General features: G+C 42.6%; 1 protein-coding gene across 1 annotated transcript in view; it reads left to right on the top strand.

Moving 5' to 3' along the window:
- Positions 1 to 7,728: 7,728 nt before the first annotated feature.
- Positions 7,729 to 21,486, top strand: part of LOC134586032 (calpain-13-like) — a 127,891-nt gene continuing 114,133 nt past the window's right edge. The window contains exon 1 of the mRNA XM_063441536.1: positions 7,729 to 7,762. Coding sequence (XP_063297606.1) covers positions 7,742 to 7,762 — 21 coding nt within the window. The 5' untranslated portion in view covers positions 7,729 to 7,741. The remainder of the gene's footprint in view (positions 7,763 to 21,486) is intronic.

Raw genomic sequence — 21,486 nt, 5'->3', positions numbered from 1 at the left:
CATTTGGCGTCTATACATATATATTCAGAATTTTTCTGACCATTGCTGTATAGCGTGATATGATCCTATATTTTGGATCTTTATGTTATGTGATATTCTTATAGAGTGTACCCACTTAATAAAGATTTTTTTTATCATTATTGATGGTTGTGCTCCTTACTCTATTGTTATTTACATGTATTTGGGCTTTTGGGGATAGAGCCTCATGTGAGTGAGCACCCCATATCGTATCTTCATAGAGCTCCATTTGGGAGCTTACTTATATTTCATATTGGGTGTGCCTACCTTATTTAATTGTTTACTACCTCTTCGACCGGACCAGGCTGCAGCTTTCTCCTATCAGGCAGTTATTGTGTCCTCTCTCTTTGCCCATGTTGTTCCTCTCCCTGCCTGCGCTTCGTCCAACCACTGCCTTTACAAAGACACCTATGACTTTCCAACCCAGCCCTTTCTGAACACATACCCGGGATCAGGGATCAGTGTTACCAGTCAACAGGTCTGAAAGCTCTGGTACTGGAATCCCCAAACAAACCAAACAGGACACAGTTCCCAATGGCACTAACACACAATATTTTGTTTTGGACAAGGACTAGCCATTGGTGACTTGTCCTTAAACATGTGGTGAAATACACAAATAAATAACAAGTACTACAAAGTTGAGATGACAGGTAACAAGCAAAAGCATAACAATAACAATAGTGTAAAATAGTAATGGGATTGGGAAGACTAAAACAAGCAGGTATATGTGATTTACATGCATAATGCATTATATGCAAATTAATGAGTCTTGCTTTTCAGTTATTGCACATAACTGTTATAGCAAACAGGTGGCGCTGCACATAACTGTTATAGCAAACAGGTGGCGCTGCACATAACTGTTATAGCAAACAGGTGGCGCTGCACATAACTGTTATAGCAAACAGGTGGCGCTGCACATAACTGTTGTAGAATCATTTACAACCAACAGGTGGCACTGCACAGGACCCACAGCTAAAATTATTCAAGACATTCCTCAAATAACATTGCATTACACATCCTGCACGTATAATGGGCACAGGATGACTTCAATATAAGAGTCCACCAGGGACTTACATGAGAAGTCAGTTTTATGCTACAGGTGGTGGTGACTACTGTCACAGTCTATGTCCCATGTCCCCTGCTTTATCCAGCTGTCCACTAGGTGTCAGGCAAGGGCTATTTCACAGTCCGTATATGGTATAGCTCTTAGGTGTTATTATTTTATTTATTTGTACATAAAATATTACATGCATCACTGCTCATCTGATATCACTTCTCAATGAACTAAATGCCTGTGAATTATATGATTAGATGTGTTATTGTATACATGTTTCTGACTGTGTCTATAAGTGAATGTCACACTCTCTGTAGTGTTTGTATGACGACCTGTGTTATTGCTATCTTGTACTTGTTCCTGAAACACTATGTTTACACTGCAAGTTTATTTACACTTATTTTAACTTGTGCTAATTTATTGAGTAGCTCAAAGTATTGATGCACTCCAGTCAGTTCACAGAACTCACGGTAAATAATTCTACCTGTTCTTAATTCCCTCACATGGACTGGTGTAGTTAGAGATGTAAGTCCAAGGATCATGCTTTACATTGTATTACAAAGTTAGAGAGGTCAAGTCTTGGGACAGTATTCTTTCCGATGGTGACAGATTTGTTGAAGGTTTATGCCGGTCTCTAACCTTTGCATTCATTAATTTTCCTTTTTCTAAGTAATAGCTTGCTTTTACACTAAGGTGAGTGAATGCTCTCCTCGGATTTTGCTCTTACACTGTTAGCTTGTAATTATGTTGTCTCCCGGCTTGTCATTCAGGTCCATCTGAGCTAGATCTGCCATTCAGGAATTTACATTAGTAACTAACTAGTCAACATAAACACACCAGATTGTGCTTCAGGAGGTGATCTGACAACTCTTACATCTGTATAATATTTGTCCTGAAGGAAGTCCCGATTAAAAATAAAGCGGATTCTGTTCCATCATACATTGTGTAAATGTGCCACAGCCCCAATGTGTCTGTCACGTTTAACATTTGTTATGAAGGAACACAACTGCAGATTTCTTAGAGCTTGAATATTTATTAGAACAATTAGAAGATATTGTGACTTTAAGTTCAGAATTACAGGCACTGTAGCTTTAAATAATAAACAGTTGCTTAAGTCCAGAATTACAGGCACTGTAGCTTTAAATAATAAACGGTTGCTTAAGTCCAGAATTACAGGCACTGTGGCTTTAAATAATAAACGGTTGCAATTAGCAGGTTCTGAATCATTTAGAGTCTGTTAGTTGAGTTAACAAGTTAGGTGATAAGCAATTATAATAGTTTGTTCCATTAGCATTTATCTGAAGCAAGACAGGTGCAGCTAACTTGAATAGTGGATAGGTTGAAGATAGCTGTAGCTGGGTTGGTTGATAATAGGACTTTGGTAACAGGCAATAAAGGCTTTAGATATGTAACTCTTATCACAGAGGTTAATGTTACTTAGCTTCCGGTAAAGAGAAAACAGGTTCCCAAGTTCTCCTCAGAGGCGGTTATATCCAATGATATGTGTGTAGAGAGTTCAGGCTTTAGTCGAGGATGAGGAGAGGTGAAGGGGACGTAAGTAGTCTTCCAGTCCGGTCCGGTAACAGATGGCTTTCACAGAGAAGTTTGTAGCCGGTTCGTGAGTACGGTACGTAGTTCAATAATCCAGCGTCTATCAGCTGGTGCGGTCGCATTAAGTAAGGAGACCGTGTCATAAGGGGGTGTGGCTAAGCTCCGTGGAACCCGGAAGTAAGAGGATACCATAATTAAGGCATGACAGTGTCACATTTTTGGCAGACATGTATAAATACTTGTGGGGATTTAAGTTTATTTGAAGTGGTGTGCTCTGATTTTTGGATGATATGTAAAAAATGAGTTACTGCTGCCTAGTGCCACGTCATTCACACTCCTATAATCAATTCTGCTCTGTCATTGACTCATTAGTTTCACATTACATCGTGTAGATTTGTTTACTCTGTTATGGCCACAAATACCAGGACTCACTCACCATTTGGAATCAAATTAATGTGAAATTGATTCTCCACTCCCTGTAACAGTTCAACGTAGAAAATGTCATGGAATATATTTATTGTAGCCTGATGACCACTCCTTGTGAAGCATGCATAGTTTATGCATATATATTTACATATTTAAAGTGACACTAAAGTCACCCTGATCACATCATCTCAATGTGATTTGGGCGCAGTGGGCCTGGCAGTTTTGTAGATACTCTAGTGATGGAAGTACCGCTTGGGTGGCTCATGCACTTAGGGCCACCCCATGGGTAATATTGCTTAAAAGGGGCCTAGTTGGGCGCCACTGCCCTATGAGAGCCGGCATGGGCCCCTGTATTGTCGGTTGCATGGGAGAAAGTAACATGCGTCAGTGTGTGTATCTGTGTCTGTGTGTGTCTGTGTCAGTCTGTATATATGTGTATCTGTGTGTTAATGTGTGTGCATATCTGTATAAATATGTATGTACGTGGCTGTGTGTGTGTGTGTGTGTATGTGCGTAAATCCAAGCAAACACCAACACAATGACCTCTTATCTGTATGCAAACACACTCCTGCAATCTAACACAAACATTACATTCAAACACACCCCTGCATTCAAACTCCAAATTTAAATAGAAACATACCCCCTTCACTCAAACATGAATATTACACACAAATGTACATCAGCATTAAAAGCCAACATTACATCCCTGCAATCAAACGCAAACATTCCATACAAACACACACCTGTATTCAAACATAAAAATTATATACAAACACCCCTTTAATCAAATACCAACACTACACACAAAAGTACACCTGCATTTAAAAGCCAACACTGCATTCAAGTATTATTATTATTATTATTATTATTATTATTATTATTATGTTATTATTTATATAGCGCCAACAAATTCCGCAGCGCTTTACAATGGGTGGATGAACAGTCATCTAGTTGTAACCAGACGAGTTGGACACACAGGAACAGAAGGGTTGAGGGCCCTGCTCAGTGAGTTTACATGCTAGAGGGAGTAGGGTAAAGTGACTCACAAGGTAAGGATAGTATTAGACTAATGACAGTTGCAAGAGAGGAATCAGTCGGGAGCTATTAACAGTTTAATTGACATGCTTTTTAAATGAAGTGGGTTTTTAATGATTTTTTTGAAGTAGTGGAGACCAGGTGAGCATCTAATGGAGGAGGGAAGTGACCAGAATTTTTAACTGAGCCCTTTATCTTGCAGGAAGCCAATGTAGGGACTGACAGAAGGGTGAGGTGTGGGAGGTGCGGGCGGACAGGAAGATGAGCCTAGTCACCGCATTCATTATCGACTGTAACGGCACAAGTTGGCAGCACGTAAGACCACTGAGAAGTGTATCACAGTGTCAAGGTGAGAAAGGACAGTGGAATGGACCAGCACCTTAGTCGCATCTGGCGTTAAGTAGGGGCGGATGCGCGCAATGTTTTTGAGATGGAAAAGACAGGATTTGGTGATAGACTGAACATGAGGCATGAAGGAGAGGTCGGAGTCAAAGAGAACACCTAGGCAGCGAGCCTGTGTGGTGGAGCTGATAGTAGCACCATTGACTTGGAGAGAGACATACACAGGAGTAGCAACACTTGAGGGAGGAAAGATCAGAATTTCAGTTTTGGTCAAGTTGAGTTAAAGGAAGTGGGCAGCCATCCAGTTAGAAATAGCAGAGAGGCAGTCAGAGACACTAGTCAAGAGGGACGGGAAGAGATTAGGAGAGGATAGGTAGATTTGTGTGTCATCTGCATAGAAATGATATTGGAAGCCAAAAGAGCTAATGAGTTTGCCAAGGGAGGCAGTATAGATAGAGAACAGTAGGGGAGCAATGACTGAACCTCGGGGGACACCAACAGAGAGGAGTTGGGGAGAAGAAGCAGAGCCAGAGAAATAAACACTGAAAGAGCGCTGGGACCGATATTGCAGAGGATGAGAAGAAGCTGTTGATGATCAACAGTGTCAAAAGTGCCGCAGACAGGTCAAGGAGAATTAGGATAGAGTAGTGACCGCGAGATTTTGCAGCGAGTAGATCGTTGGATACTTTGGTCAGTGCCGTTTCCACAGAGTGCTTAGTGCGGAAACCAGACTGAAGCAGGTCTAACAGAGAGTTGGACTCAAGGAAGTCTGTCAATCTCGCATATACAACTCTTTCAAAGATCTTGGATGCAAAAGGCAGTAGCAAGATAGGACGGTAGTAGGATGGGGAGTTAGGGTCAAGGTTGGGCTTCTTTAGAATTGGGGTTACAGTTGCATGCTTGAAGGGTGATGGAAAAAAAAAAAGATGACAGAGAGAGATTGAGAATTTTAGTGAGAGGTGGAGAAAGAGAAGAAGACAGAGTACAGATGTATTCTAATTGTAACAGTACATACAAATACACCCCTACATGCACACCAGGGCCGGATTTAGATGAAAAGAGGCCCTAGGCTATTCCACTTATGAGGCCCTTTCACCTCCCATTTTTAAGATTGTAAATTACATGAGAGACAATAAAATACATAATTACTGTGATATATATCAATATGTTAAATGAAACATGTTGTGATTGGTACTAACCTTTATAAAAAAATGTGGCACGGATAATAAATTAAAAAAAAGTCGAGATGAGGAGGGGGGGTGATTGTGAGAGGGAGGGGGGTGATGAGGAGAGGGAGGGTGATTGTGAGAGGGGGTGATTGTGAGAGGGAGGGGGTGATGAGGAGAGGGGGGGTGATTGTGAGAGGGAGGGGGGTGATGAGGAGAGGGAGGGTGACTAAGAAAATTACCTTAAATCCCTGGTTGTCCAGTGGGGGCTGCCTGGTGGTCTGGTGGGGTCCCTGGATCTGCTGTCCATGGATCTTGCGAGACCCAATCAGAGCATTGCCGTGGTAACCCGCGGCAACGCTCTGATTGGGCAGTGCACGCGAGATCCATGGTCTGCAGCTCTGCACATTGCGAAGCTGTAGACCGCCGGTCTCGGCGATCGCGGAAGGAGGGGCATTGCAGTCTGCCCCGGGCACCCCCCTAGTAAATGGCGCTCGGGGCAGACCGCCCCCCCCCCCCCTGCAACTCCCTTAGTACGCCACTGGTCATATCATATGCGTAGAATTTCTCCTTATTTTCGGTTCAGTGTTTTAGTGTTCACTGTTTTTAGAATAGTGTAATTTTAATTTTGCTAACAATTTGAATGTAGGCCCCTCTTGATCTTGAGGCCCTAGGCTGAAGCCTAGTTAGCCTATAGGAAAATCCGGCCCTGATGCACACATATACTCTATATAAAAACATGCTTACATTCAAATGCACAAACACTGCTCACAAATACAACCCTGCAAGGTTGGTCAAATGGTAGAGCCCCAACTGGCCAAGCGTCGAGGGACTCGCACAACAGATTGTGATCTTCCTTATGGCCACTCTTGTACTAGAAGGGGCTCAAAAGACATTCGTACTCCAGGACCCTCTCTACATTAGTTTTGCCACTGGATACAGTAATATTTACATTGCAGGCACTAGAGGCGCTTCCCCTGCACTGACCAAGTAAAACTTCAAAAATTTCCTATGAGACGCATTGAATGTGTCTATCGCTCACTGTGCACGGACATCAAGTCCCCAATGCTCCTCTATGAAAATATGATAAACATTTGATTGGACCAGCAATGGAGGAATCTACCCTTTCCTCGATGACATTGCGGAAGTAAGCACCAGGCAGACTCTAGGCTGGAAAAAAGGTAAGAAGAAAATTGTTTTTAAATATCTTTAAGGCAAACTGGGGGTGCTGCATTTAACTAGGGATAGGGGCACTATAGCGTTAAGTATTCCTTTTTAAATGGACTTATGTTGTCTAGGAATCCACGTCAATGCACAGGCTGCAAAGAAAGCTGGCATACAGCTGCATTGCTATAATTATGTAATCATGTAGTGATGTCATGAGCAGCAATGAGCAGGAATATGTCATGACATCATTCTTTACCTCTCCCCGCATAATGTCTGTGCACTGAGGCCTCCATTAACGACATAGTTTACTGACTGGGTGATCTTAGACTGTCCGGACAGATCAGAGGTCACAAGAACATAATTCACTGCAATTTAAAAATGTAAAAAAGGGATTAAGGCAGCAAATAAGAGACAAACTGTAACAAATATTATCAGGGACAGGAGGTTAATAAGGGTTGTGTTCAAGCGATCTATAATCTGCTATTTACCAGACTGTTCAATGCATCGTACATCATACACAGGCAACAGTGTCCTCTCCCCGTCCCTGGTCCAATCTGTGTGTTTAAACTAGCCCCAGTTTGTCATGATCTCGTTATGGTGACATATAATTATCGCTGTGTTGTTCTGCTGCTTTGTAACATCCTTGTTGTACCGATCCGTATTGTATCAGACCAGCACACAGTAATACAGAACCAGAGCTAGATTTGGGAGCCCTGGAAATCTCACATAGCTGGACAAACACGTCCGTTTGCTTTATTTCAATACAAACAGAAGGCCAGTGCCTGGAGATAATTCCTGAGCACTTTCTCCTGATTACACTGCTTTCATCTGTATTTAAACAATGGAGAAGGGGCTTCACACTTTGATGAGAATAGAGACCCATGCAGATCCTGTAGAGAGTGGATAGTAAATACTTCTAGAGTCACAGAAAAAAAACTTTCTCATTCCTCTCCATAGTGAACTGAGTGAAGCTCATCTCAGGATGCTGCCAAGACCACTACAGGTAATCTCTATCACTCCCTCTAAAAACGTGCCGTCATTATTCATTTTCATCTACACAGCTGCCGGGTTACTCACTAAAACATGAATTGTAAAATCAAAGTACATTTCAAGTTTTAATTCAAAATAGATCAACGTAGCTTAGCGGAATATGGACGTTTTTCAGTCTGGCTATTTTTATTATTATTATTATCACCATTTATATAGCGCCAACAGATTCTGTAGCACTTTACAATATTATGAGAGGGGGGATTTAACTATAAATAGGACAATTACAAGAAAACTTACAGGAACGATAGGTTGAAGGAACCCTGCTCAAACGAGCTTACAGTCTATAGGACGAGCTTACAGTCTATAGGAGGTGGGGTATAAAACACATTCGGACAGGAAATAGCAATCAAACAGGATGGGAGTGATTATGGCCTGCGATTTGAAATTCACATTAAATTCATTTTAAATTGCTGACAATTCATACTTTAATGGAAGAACCATTTTAGAGTGTTTACATATATCTCTAGAAAGCAAGGTTACAGGCAGCAAACATCTTGTTTTTTGTTTTAACCCCTTAAGGACTGGACTGTTTTTGCGATGTTGTACATTTGCGACCAGGCCTCTTTTTACACTTTTGTGGTGTTTGTGTTTAGCTGTAATTTTCCGCTCTCTCATTTACTGTTCCTATACAAATTATATACCGGTATTGTTTTTTTCAGGACAAAAGGGGCTTTCTTTACATACCATTATTTATATAATCTCATGTAATTTAATTTTAAAAAAATGAAAAAATATGATGAAAAATGTAAAAAAAATAAGTTTTTTTGACTTTTACTTGAAAAATCTTTTACTCATCTACAAAAGCGAATAAAAAAAACTGCTAAATAGATTAAAAATATTGTCCTGAGTTTTAAAATACCCAGTGTTTACATGCTTTTTTGCTTTTTTTGCAAGTTATAGGGTTATAGGTACAAGTAGGATATTGCGATTTCAAAACATATATTCTTTCAAATTTATCAATAGTGACATTGTAACACTATTATCTGCCAAAAGTCTCTGAATAACACCCCACATGTACACATTTTTTTAAAGTAGACAAACCAGGGTATTCAATATAGGGTATGTCCAGTCTTCTTTAGTAGCCACCTAGTCGCAAACACTGGCCAAAGTTAGCGTTCATATTTGTTTTCTGTGTGAAAAAACAAAAAAACTAAATTTAATGCTAATTTTGTCCAGTGTTTGTGACTAAGTGGCTACTAAAAAAGATTGGACATGCCCCATTTGCAACACCTTTTGTTGTCTTCTTTTGCAAATGGTATGCCATCATGGGGGTAATTCTCATTCCTCGGCTACCATACGCTCTCAAAGGCAACATAACCAACCTGGCCATTTTCAATGTAAAAACATTTGACCCATATATTTGACCCTGTAACTTTCAAAAACGCTATAAAATCTGTACATGGGGGGTACTGTTATACTCGGGAGACTTTCTTGAACACAAATATTAGTGTTTCAAAACAGGAAAACATATCACAATAATTATATCATCAGTAAAAGTGCTGTTTGTGTGTGAAAAATGCGAAACAAAGTCACTTTAACTGACAATATCATCGCTGTGATAGGTTTTGCTGTTTTGAATCACTAATATTTGTGTTCAGTGAAGTCTCCCGAGTAAAACGGTACCCCCCATGTACAGGTTTTAGGGTGTCATAGAAAGTTACAGGGTAAAATACAGTGCTAGCAAATTAAATTCTCTGGAATTTCGGCCTGGGTTGGCAGGCAGGTCCCTCAAATTGCAATTAATAAAATTACTTAATTATGTAAAAATATTACATAAATATGCACGTAGAATTTAAATATATATGCATATTTATACATTTGAAGTCTACGTGTATATTTATATAATTATTTATGTAATTTTGTATATGGACATATGTATATTTCGTATTATATTTATTTATTTATATATACATAGATATATATATACAATTTCATTCTAAGTGTATTTTGATATAAATATGTATATTTTAATATCAAAATACAGTTAGAATAAAATTTCATATAGATATGTAATTTTTTTTAAATTTGTATTATTTTTAATTTTTTTCATTTAATTTAATTTACTTATTTTTTGTATTTTATAAGAATATATATATATACAATATATATAGTTATTATATATATATTATATATATATACGTGTGTAATTTAATTATACGTGTATTTTTATATTAATATATGTACATATTAATATAAAAATACACTTAGCATGACATTATATATATGATATATTGACGTATATTATATAGGTATAATATATGTCTATATATCATATATATATACACATATATCATTTTTTTTTTATATTAACTTTAACTTTAATTTTTTTTCTGATTTTACACTAGCAGGGAGACTGCCTGTCAGCACAGACAGTCCCCCTGCAGGCAGACACATGGACACCTATTGTGACCATGTGGTCGCCCTGTTAAGCGATCACATGGCCACAGGGGTCCTAATCCGCCATGGGGAGACTGTCTGGGCTGCAGACAGTCTCCCCACAACGGGAGCACCGCCGATCGCCGCCGGGGGAACGACGGCGATCAGGTAAGTACATCTGACCGTTAGGACGGTTCAGGACCGTCATCGGTCGGCAACGCAAAAATGCCGTCCTCGGTCGTTAAGGGGTTAATCATTTAAGGCCGGAATGTTCACATGTTGCTTTGCATAACAGATTTAAATGAACTGATCGAATGTGGTTTTCATATAAAAGAATATTAAATGAAAATGCAGTGTTTAAAAGATTATTAGATTGTTGCTTCTTAGAGGTAGATTGGACATGTCCAGCTCAAAATAGCTGAAAGGTTTATACAATGTATTTTTATACAAGTTGAACACAATTTAAAGTATACTTGCTTGCATTAAAAACTCACTTTTTTTACAAACGTGTATTAATTAAACTGTTCATAGCTCCCAACTGATTCCTCTCCTGTAACTGTCATTAATTAACACACTAAGTCTTCCGTGAATACGATTGCACCAGGTGACGTCCACACTAGCCAGGTTATTCGAAGTAGATAGGCCTAGCAGTTCTATTTCATATGGGAGCACCTCAGAAGGTCCCTATTTTTGTTTGTGAATTCCCTGTAAATATTGAGCTATCACACTGAGCTAATTTGTATGTTCTCTCTTATAGCTGTATTGAATCAATTTATCTCTATGGGTAGTATTCAGCATCTCTATGCAGAGCGTGGAGACACTGAACGTCAATGCCGTCTGAGTGGCTGGCAGTAGAGGTGTTCCTAGGCAGCAATGTAAACAATGCCTTTTATCTGAAAAGGCATTGTTTATGTTTACAATAAAAAGCCTGCAGGGACTGGCTATACACACCAGACCAACTACATTAAGCTGTAGTTGTCCTGGTATCTATGGTGTCCCTTTAATTCGGGTTTATATTTTCAAAACAAATGTAAGCAGACAAAACTATTTGACAACCTTTTGTACCGTGGTATTTTTTATGCACCGACAATTGCTTTGTCATTGTTCAGAAGACTCTTGCTACATGTATAACCTCATTCGGTAAAACAGTCCATAAAATGGGATATAAAACAAGCAGTTGAGATGTAAACCGTTACAATAGGCCAGTGGCGTCGCTAGGGGCAGGGGGGCAGAGGGGGCCATGGCCCCCCCTATATCATGCTGTGTCCCCCCTTGGGCCTCCCAAATGCGGGCAACTTGCTGACCATATGTTTAAATTATATTCCCTCGGACTGTAACAGCCTGTCACCGCCCGAGGGAGGGAATGCAGGACAGAGGGGCTGGAACGGTGCTGGGGCTGGAGGGAGCACTGACAGGCTCCACGGGCACAGGCCCCGCCCCCAAATGAAGCCCCGCCTCCCGCACATAAGCCCTGCCACTGCCGTTAAGCAGCAGACCTTGCTGCTGCTGCAAAGGCCAGTAGATGGCCGTCTGACCGCCCAGCAACAGTCTACAGTGACAGGTAGGCTTGATATACTCAGGTGTGTGTGTATCTGTGTGTGTGTATGGACTCAGCAGTCTATGTGTGTGTGTGTGTGTGTGGACACAGCAGTCTGTGTGTCTGTGTGTGTATGGACTCAGCAGTCTGTGTGTGTGGACTCAGCAGTCTGTGTGTGTGGACTCAGCAGTCTGTGTGTGTGTGTGGACTCAGCAGTCTGTGTGTGTGTGTGTGTGTATGGACTCAGCAGTCTGTGTATGTGTGGGTGTGTGTGTGTGTATGGACTCAGCAGTCGGTGTGTGTGTGTGTGTGTGTGTATGGACTCAGCAGTCTCTGTGTGTATGGACTCAGCAGTCTGTGTGTGTGTGTGTGTATATATGGACTCAGCAGTCTGTGTGTGTGTGTATGGACTCAGCAGTCTGTGTGTGTGTGTGTGTGTGTGTGTGTGTGTATGGACTCAGCAGTCTCTGTGTGTATGGACTCAGCAGTCTCTCTGTGTGTGTGTGTGTGTGTGTGTGTGTGTGTATATGGACTCAGCAGTCTGTGTGTGTGTGTGTGTGTGTGTGTGGACTCAGCAGTCTGTGTGTGTGTGTGTGTGTGTGTGTGTGTATGGACTCAGCAGTTTGTGTGTGTGAGTGTGTGTGTGTATGGACTCAGCAGTCTGTGTGTGTGTGTGTGTGTGTGTGTGTGTGTGTATGGACTCAGCAGTGTATGTGTGCGTGTGTTTGTATGGACTCAGCATTCTGTTTGTGTGTGTGTGTGTGTGTGTGTGTATGGACTCAGCAGTCTGTGTGTGTGTGTATGGACTCAGCATTCTGTTTGTGTGTGTGTGTGTGTATGGACTCAGCAGTCTCTGTGTGTATGGACTCAGCAGTCTGTGTGTGTGTGTGTGTGTGTGTATATGGACTCAGCAGTCTGTGTGTGTGTGTGTATGGACTCAGCTGTGTGTGTGTGTGTGTGTGTATGGACTCAGCAGTCTATGTGTGTGTGTATGGACTCAACATTCTGTTTGTGTGTGTGTGTATGGACTCAGCAGTCTGTGTGTGTGTGTGTGTGTGTGTGTGTGTATGGACTCAGCAGTCTATGTGTATGTGTGTGCGTGTGCATGGACTCAGAGTCTGTGTGTGTGTATGGACTCAGCATTCTGTTTGTGTGTGTGTGTGTGTGTGTGTGTGTGTATGGACTCAGCAGTCTGTGTGTGTGTGTGTGTGTGTGTGTATGGACTCAGCAGTCTATGTGTATGTGTGTGTACTCAGCAGTCTGTGTGTGTGTGTGTGTGTGTGTGTATGGACTCAGCAGTCTGTGTGTGTGTATGGATTCAGCAGTCTCTGTGTGTATGGACTCAGCAGTCTGTGTGTGTGTGTATATGGACTCAGCAGTCTGTGTGTGTGTGTGTGTGTGTGTGTGTGTGTGTGGACTCAGCAGTCTGTGTGTGTGTGTGTGTGTGTGTATGGACTCAGCAGTCTGTGTGTGTGTGTGTGTGTGTGTGTGTATGGACTCAGCAGTCTCTGTGTGTATGGACTCAGCAGTCTGTGTGTGTGTGTGTGTGTGTGTGTGTGTGTATATGGACTCAGCAGTCTGTGTGTGTGTGTGTGTGTGTGTGTGTGGACTCAGCAGTCTGTGTGTGTGTGTGTGTGTGTGTGTGTCTTGTGACAGAGTCTATGGGAGGGTAATAGAAGGAAGGTATCTAGGACCCAGAATCCTCCATAGTCTATACTCATTCACCTGCCCAATTAGCAACTGCTGAGGCTTTAATTAGCAGGTCTCAGAGCAGAAAGAGTCAGATACAATCTGACCTGCAGAGAGAGAGCAGGTCTGTGCAGAGCAGCATCTAAACAATGTGCTAAAGGTTGGTGAAACCAAGGCTTATTTTTGATTTGTGTAGTTTATTACCCTGGTGAGTAAGGGACATTTCTTTATGTTTAGTTAGTGCTCAAATTTGAGCTAGGATTTATTTTGTAGATTTTCCTTTCTGTTGTGCTGCAGTTTTGAACAAACTGATTGCTGTATGGATTTTGTGCACGCTATAAATAAACCACACAATTTTTTGCACCAGAGACTGTTGTTCTATGCCTGTTACCCTAGAGGACTGTGTTGCTTTGCCCATAAAGGTCACAAGATGGTGGAGAATGCGGGCATTTAAAGCACATTTATACGGTCTGTGGGTATAGAGGCCTAAGGTACTGCGACTCTGCAAACTGAGACTGGTTGTTTGAAATAGAGGCCTGCAGGTGTGGTGTGTGTGGTATTTAGCAAGTGGCTGAAAAAAAAAAACAACAAGCAAGATGGAAGAGTTGGTAAAAGCCTTGGTACAGGCCACTACTACCGAGCAAGACACAAACCGTGTAACAGCGGCGCAGATCAGTAGCCTCATGGAGACACAGCGACAGGCTGTTGCGGTCCAACAGGAGACAAACCGCTTATTGGCCACACAAATAAACTGCATTATGGAAACTCAGCGGGAAGACAGAGACAAACTAACAAGTGCTTTGCAACAAACCATGCTGTCAAGTGTAACTACCCCTACTATGGATAGGGGGCGCCGGATTAGAGTTACTGACTTTTTACATAAAGTGAGTGAGGTTGATGACATGGAGGCTTACCTGACAACCTTTGAAAGGATTGCTACCCAAGAAGGATGGCCTCCAGGTCAGTGGGCAGGATTATTAGCCCCTTGCCTCAGTGGAGAATCACAGAAAGCGTATGATGATTTGCCTCTCAGCCAAGCACAAGACTATGACCGATTGAAAGCGGAAATACTAACACGGCTTGGAGTTACGCCTGCAGTGCGAGCCCAAAGATATAATGCTTGGGTTTATGATACCGAGAAACCTACTAGGTCACAAATGTATGACCTCTTGAGACTTGCCCAGAAGTGGCTACAGCCAGAAATCAACTCTGTTGCAGTAATCATGGAAAAGGTGGTTATGGATCGCTTCCTCAGGAGTCTGCCGATAGCGCTACGGAAATGGGTCAGTCAAGCAGATCCAAAGGACCCTGAAGAAATGCTGAACTTGACAGAGAGATACCGGTTTGCTAATGAAACTCAGAGTAAAGAACCTTACCTCAATACCAAATTGCAAGGTAACAGGATACCTTCAAAGAAGTCGGGTGGGTTTAAAGAAACCGATGGGAAAAAAGATTTTGTACAGACCCATAGACAGACTGACTACCTGGAAAATTGGGTACCCAGGTTCCCAACCCGGCCACAAGGCCAGACTGAGAAAGAGATAAAGTGTTTGGACATATTGCACGTAACTGTCCACAGACTGATGAACCTATGGAATGTAATTTGGGGAGGGGGGAGAAACATGGTGCAATGTTGGTATACACACAAATGTCTGCTTTAACAAGTACTGGTGGTATTAATCATGTCAAATCTGTAAATATGGAGGAGAGGAGTGTGCAAGCACTCTTAGATTCTGGGAGTGAGGTTTCATTGGTAAAGAGATCTTTACTTCAGAGTGAGCAAGTTGATAAAATTCACGTGTTGGATATAATATGCATACATGGTGACACCCACACGTATCCCACGGCCGAGGTGGAATTTGCTACCGCGGTAGGGGTGATAAAACATAGAGTTGGGGTGGTACCATCATTGCCTTATGATGCTGTATTGGGGCGTGATTTTCCCCTCTTTCGGAAAATTTGTGAAGATACTGTAATAAAACAGGATAAACGTACAGAAGTAGAGGCAGAAACAGTGGGGTTAGAGAATGGTTTCCCTTTTTCTACGATTGATTTGGAGCAATATAGTGAAAATGAACCCACTGTCGTATGTTTGGGTGAGGAAGGGGAACACAATGAAAGTGATTCCTCCCAAGTAGACAATCTAAGGGAAGAGGTGGAGTTCCATCATCTAGGTATTAGCTCAGGAAATTTTAGGGCTGCCCAATGGGAGGATCAAACATTGGTAGCTGCCCGTAACAATGTTCAGGTAGTGGAAGGTACTCCTGTTAACCCGGAAACCCAATTGTCCCTTCCCTATTTTGCAGAAAAAAATAATTTACTTTACCGAGTAGAAAGGAGGGGGGTTGAAGAGGTTGAGCAATTACTGGTACCTCAATCCCACAGAAACCTAGTCTTAAAACTAGCTCACAGCCATGTATTGGGGGGGCATCTTGGGATTGAAAAAACCAGGGAGAGAGTACTAAGAAGATTTTACTGGCCAGGAATTTACTCTGCTATAGAGCGATTTTGCAAGTCATGCCCAGAATGCCAAAGAAAGGCTCCATTCCAAACTTTCCGTAATCCCCTCATTCCTCTTCCCATTATAGAAGTCCCATTTGAAAGAATTGCTATGGACCTGGTTGGTCCTTTACTTAAATCCGCTAGGGGGCACCAATATATATTGGTAGTACTAGATTATGCTACCCGGTATCCCGAAGCTATACCTTTAAGAAATACCTCAGCTAAAACCATTTCCAGAGAGTTAATGTTTATGTTCAGCCGGGTTGGACTACCTAGAGAAGTACTTACAGACCAAGGTACTCCTTTCATGTCACGAGTGATGAAAGAGCTATGTAACTTATTGAAGATTAGACAATTGAAAACCTCAGTGTATCACCCACAAACTGATGGGTTAGTGGAAAGATTTAATAAGACATTAAAAGCAATGCTCCGTAAGGTAATTGATAAAGATGGTAAGAATTGGGATCGTTTGCTCCCATATCTAATGTTTGCTATCAGAGAAGTCCCCCAAGCTTCCACAGGGTTCTCACCTTTTGAATTATTATATGGCAGACATCCTAGAGGTCTCCTTGATGTTGCGAAGGAAACATGGGAACAGGAACACACTCCTCATAGGAGTGTTATTGAACATGTGGCACAAATGCAGGATCGCATTGAGGCCATAATGCCAATTGTCAGGGAAAATATGGAGAGAGCTCAGGAAGCCCAGAAAGCTAGTTATAACAGGAATGCTAGACTTAGGGTCTTTCAACCTGGAGACAGGGTTATGGTACTAATCCCCACAGTAGAAAGTAAATTCCTGGCAAACTGGCATGGCCCATACGAGATCATTGAACGAGTCAATGAGGTTAATTATAAGGTGAGACAACCTGGTAGAAGAAAGCCCGAACAAATATACCACATAAATTTACTCAAACCCTGGACAGACAGAGAGGCCTTGATGGCCATGACAGATAAAGTTCCTCTGACCAAAGTAGACAAAGTACCAGAGGTTAACATTGCTGACACTCTAGCACCTCATCAGAGAAATGAGGTCCGAGAGTTTGTTCTTAGAAATCGGGATGTGTTTGCTCCAGTACCCGGAAAGACTCATGTTATTAAACATGACATAATTACGGAACCTGGAAAAAGGGTTAACTTAAAACCCTACCGAATCCCAGAGGCCAGAAAAGAAGCCATCAAAGCAGAGGTCCGAAAGATGCTTGAGCTAGGGGTTATCGAGGAATCACAAAGTGAATGGAGTAATCCTATAGTGTTGGTACCCAAGCCAAATGGAGAAATCAGATTCTGTAATGATTTCAGAAAATTAAATGAGATATCTAAATTTGACGCTTATCCCATGCCTAGGGTTGATGACCTAATAGAGAGATTCGGACGGTCCAGATATCTGACTACATTAGATCTGACTAAAGGTTACTGGCAAGTTCCCTTAACGGAGCGGGCCAAAGAAAAAACAGCTTTTTCCACACCAGATGGTTTATTTCACTATAGAGTCTTACCTTTTGGGTTGCATGGTGCACCTGCCACCTTCCAAAGAATGATGGATAGAATCCTTAGGCCCCATAGTGAATACGCGGCTGCCTACCTTGACGATGTGGTTATACACAGTACAGATTGGGAAACACACCTTCCCCAAGTTCAGGCAGTAATAAAGTCTATACGAGATGCAGGTCTAACTGCCAATCCATCCAAATGTACGATAGGTTTGGAGGAGGCTAAGTATTTGGGCTACACTATTGGGAGGGGTCTCCTGAAACCCCAGAAAAGTAAGGTAGATGCTATTGTGGATTGGCCACGTCCTGTGACAAAGAAACAAGTTCGGGCATTTCTGGGCTTAGTGGGCTACTACCGTAGATTCATACCTAACTTTGCTATGATCGCAAACCCGTTGACAGAACTAACTAAGGCAAAAGGCCCAGTTATGATTAAGTGGACTCCCGAGGTAGAGAAGGCATTTAGTACCCTGAAGGAGGTTTTGTGTGCTGACCCAATTTTGGTTGCCCCTGACTTTACAAAAGAATTTGTGGTACAGACAGATGCGTCTGATGTGGGCCTAGGAGCGGTTCTTTCTCAGGTACACAGGGGAGAAGAACATCCCATTATGTTCTTCTCCCCTGTGTACCTGAGCAAGAAGCTGAATGCCCATGAACAGAGATACTCAGTGGTTGAGAAAGAATGCTTAGCCATAAAATGGGCACTGGAAACACTTAAGTTTTATCTGTTGGGGAGAAGGTTCAAACTTGTCACAGATCATGCGCCATTGACGTGGATGAGACATAACAAGGAAACAAATGCCAGAGTAACTAGGTGGTTCCTTAGTCTTCAGCCATATAACTTCTCTATGGAGCATAGAGCTGGTAAAGATCAGGGGAATGCAGATGGTTTATCCAGAGTCCATTGTTCGTTGTCAAAGGTCGCTACGACCGATGGGTCTAAGCTGGCGGGGGGGATATGTGACAGAGTCTATGGGAGGGTAATAGAAGGAAGGTATCTAGGACCCAGAATCCTCCATAGTCTATACTCATTCACCTGCCCAATTAGCGACTGCTGAGGCTTTAATTAGCAGGTCTCAGAGCAGAAAGAGTCAGATACAATCTGACCTGCAGAGAGAGAGCAGGTCTGTGCAGAGCAGCATCTAAACAATGTGCTAAAGGTTGGTGAAACCAAGGCTTATTTTTGATTTGTGTAGTTTATTACCCTGGTGAGTAAGGGACATTTCTTTATGTTTAGTTAGTGCTCAAATTTGAGCTAGGATTTATTTTGTAGATTTTCCTTTCTGTTGTGCTGCAGTTTTGAACAAACTGATTGCTGTATGGATTTTGTGCACGCTATAAATAAACCACACCATTTTTTGCACCAGAGACTGTTGTTCTATGCCTGTTACCCTAGAGGACTGTGTTGCTTTGCCCATAAAGGTCACAGTGTGTATGGACTCAGCAGTTTGTGTGTGTGAGTGTGTGTGTGTGTATGGACTCAGCAGTCTGTGTGTGCGTGTGTGTGTATGGACTCAGCAGTGTATGTGTGCATGTGTTTGTATGGACTCAGCATTCTGTTTGTGTGTGTGTGTGTGTGTATGGACTCAGCAGTCTGTGTGTGTGTGTGTGTGTATGGACTCAGCATTCTGTTTGTGTGTGTGTGTGTGTATGGACTCAGCAGTCTCTGTGTGTATGGACTCAGCAGTGTGTATGTCTGTGTGTGTGTGTGTATGGACTCAGCTGTGTGTGTGTGTGGACTCAGCAGTCTGTGTGTGTGTGTGTATGGACTCAGCAGTCTGTGCGTGTGTGTGTGTGTATGGACTCAGCATTCTGTTTGTGTGTGTGTGTGTGTGTGTATGGACTCAGCAGTCTATGTGTGTATGGACTCAGCAGTCTGTGTGTGTGTGTGTGTGTGTGTGGACTCAGCAGTCTGTGTGTGTGTGTGTGTGTGTATGCACTCAGCAGTCTGTGTGTGTGTGTGTATGTGTGTGTGTGTATGGACTCAGCAGTCTGTGTGTGTGTGTGTATGTACTCAGCAGTGTGTGTGTGTGTGTGTGTGTGTGTGTGTGTGTGTGTATGGACTCAGCAGTGTATGTGTGCGTGTGTTTGTATGGACTCAGCATTCTGTCTGTGTGTGTGTGTATGGACTCAGCAGTCTATGTGTGTGTGTGTGTGTATGGACTCAGCATTCTGTTTGTGTGTGTGTGTGTGTATGGACTCAGCAGTCTCTGTGTGTATGGACTCAGCAGTGTGTATGTCTGTGTGTGTGTGTGTATGGACTCAGCTGTGTGTGTGTGTGGACTCAGCAGTCTGTGTGTGTGTGTGTATAGACTCAGCAGTCTGTGCGTGTGTGTGTGTGTATGGACTCAGCATTCTGTTTGTGTGTGTGTGTGTGTGTATGGACTCAGCAGTCTATGTGTGTATGGACTCAGCAGTCTGTGTGTGTGTGTGTGTGTGTGTGGACTCAGCAGTCTGTGTGTGTGTGTGTGTGTGTATGCACTCAGCAGTCTGTGTGTGTGTGTGTATGTGTGTGTGTGTATGGACTCAGCAGTCTGTGTGTGTGTGTGTATGTACTCAGCAGTGTGTGTGTGTGTGTGTGTGTGTGTGTGTGTGTATGGACTCAGCAGTGTATGTGTGCGTGTGTTTGTATGGACTCAGCATTCTGTCTGTGTGTGTGTGTATGGACTCAGCAGTCTATGTGTGTGTGTATGGACTCAGCATTCTGTGTGTGTGTGTGTATGGACTCAGCAGTCTGTGTATGTGTGTGCGTGTGCATGGACTCAGCAGTCTGTGTGTGTGTATAGATTTTCCTTTCTGTTGTGCTGCAGTTTTGAACAAACTGATTGCTGTATGGATTTTGTGCACGCTATAAATAAACCACACCATTTTTTGCACCAGAGACTGTTTTTCTATGCCTGTTACCCTAGAGGACTGTGTTGCTTTGCCCATAAAGGTCACAGTGTGTATGGACTCAGCAGTTTGTGTGTGTGAGTGTGTGTGTGTATGGACTCAGCAGTCTGTGTGTGCGTGTGTGTGTATGGACTCAGCAGTGTATGTGTGCATGTGTTTGTATGGACTCAGCATTCTGTTTGTGTGTGTGTGTGTGTGTGTGTATGGACTCAGCAGTCTGTGTGTGTGTGTGTATGGACTCAGCATTCTGTTTGTGTGTGTGTGTGTGTGTGTGTGTGTGTGTGTATGGACTCAGCTGTGTGTGTGTGTGGACTCAGCAGTCTGTGTGTGTATGGACTCAGCAGTCTGTGCGTGTGAGTGTGTGTGTGTATGGACTCAGCATTCTGTTTGTGTGTGTGTGTGTGTGTGTATGGACTCAGCAGTCTATGTGTGTATGGACTCAGCAGTCTGTGTGTGTGTGTGTGTGTGTGTGTGTGTGTGGACTCAGCAGTCTGTGTGTTTGTGTGTGTGTGTGTGTGTGTGTATGCACTCAGCAGTCTGTGTGTGTGTATGGACTCAGCAGTCTGTGTGTGTGTGTGTGTATGTACTCAGCAGTGTGTGTGTGTGTGTGTGTGTGTGTGTGTGTGTGGACTCAGCAGTGTATGTGTGCGTGTGTTTGTATGGACTCAGCATTCTGTGTGTGTGTATGGACTCAGCAGTCTATGTGTGTGTGTATGGACTCAGCATTCTGTGTGTGTGTGTGTATGGACTCAGCAGTCTGTGTATGTGTGTGCGTGTGCATGGACTCAGCAGTCTGTGTGTGTGTATGGACTCAGCATTCTGTTTGTGTGTGTGTGTGTATGGACTCAGCAGTCTGCGTGTGTGTGTGTATGGACTCAGCAGTCTATGTGTATGTGTGTGTACTCAGCAGTGTGTGTGTGTGTGTGTGTGTGTGTATGGATTCAGCAGTCTGTGTGTGTGTGTGTGTGTATATATGGACTCAGCAGTGTGTGTGTGTGTGTGTGTGTGTGTGGACTCAGCAGTCTGTGTGTGTGTGAGTGTGTGTGTGTATGGACTCAGCAGTCTGTGTGTGTGTGTGTGTGTGTGTGTGTATGGACTCAGCAGTGTATGTGTGCGTGTGTTTGTATGGACTCAGCATTCTGTTTGTGTGTGTGTGTGTGTGTGTGTGTATAGACTCAGCAGTCTATG

This window comes from Pelobates fuscus, chromosome 2 (genome assembly GCF_036172605.1).
Source record: "Pelobates fuscus isolate aPelFus1 chromosome 2, aPelFus1.pri, whole genome shotgun sequence".
In the NCBI taxonomy this organism is placed as follows: domain Eukaryota; kingdom Metazoa; phylum Chordata; class Amphibia; order Anura; family Pelobatidae; genus Pelobates; species Pelobates fuscus.
Note: the sequence above shows the minus strand (reverse complement) of the source record. Positions and strands in the feature narration are given on the sequence as shown.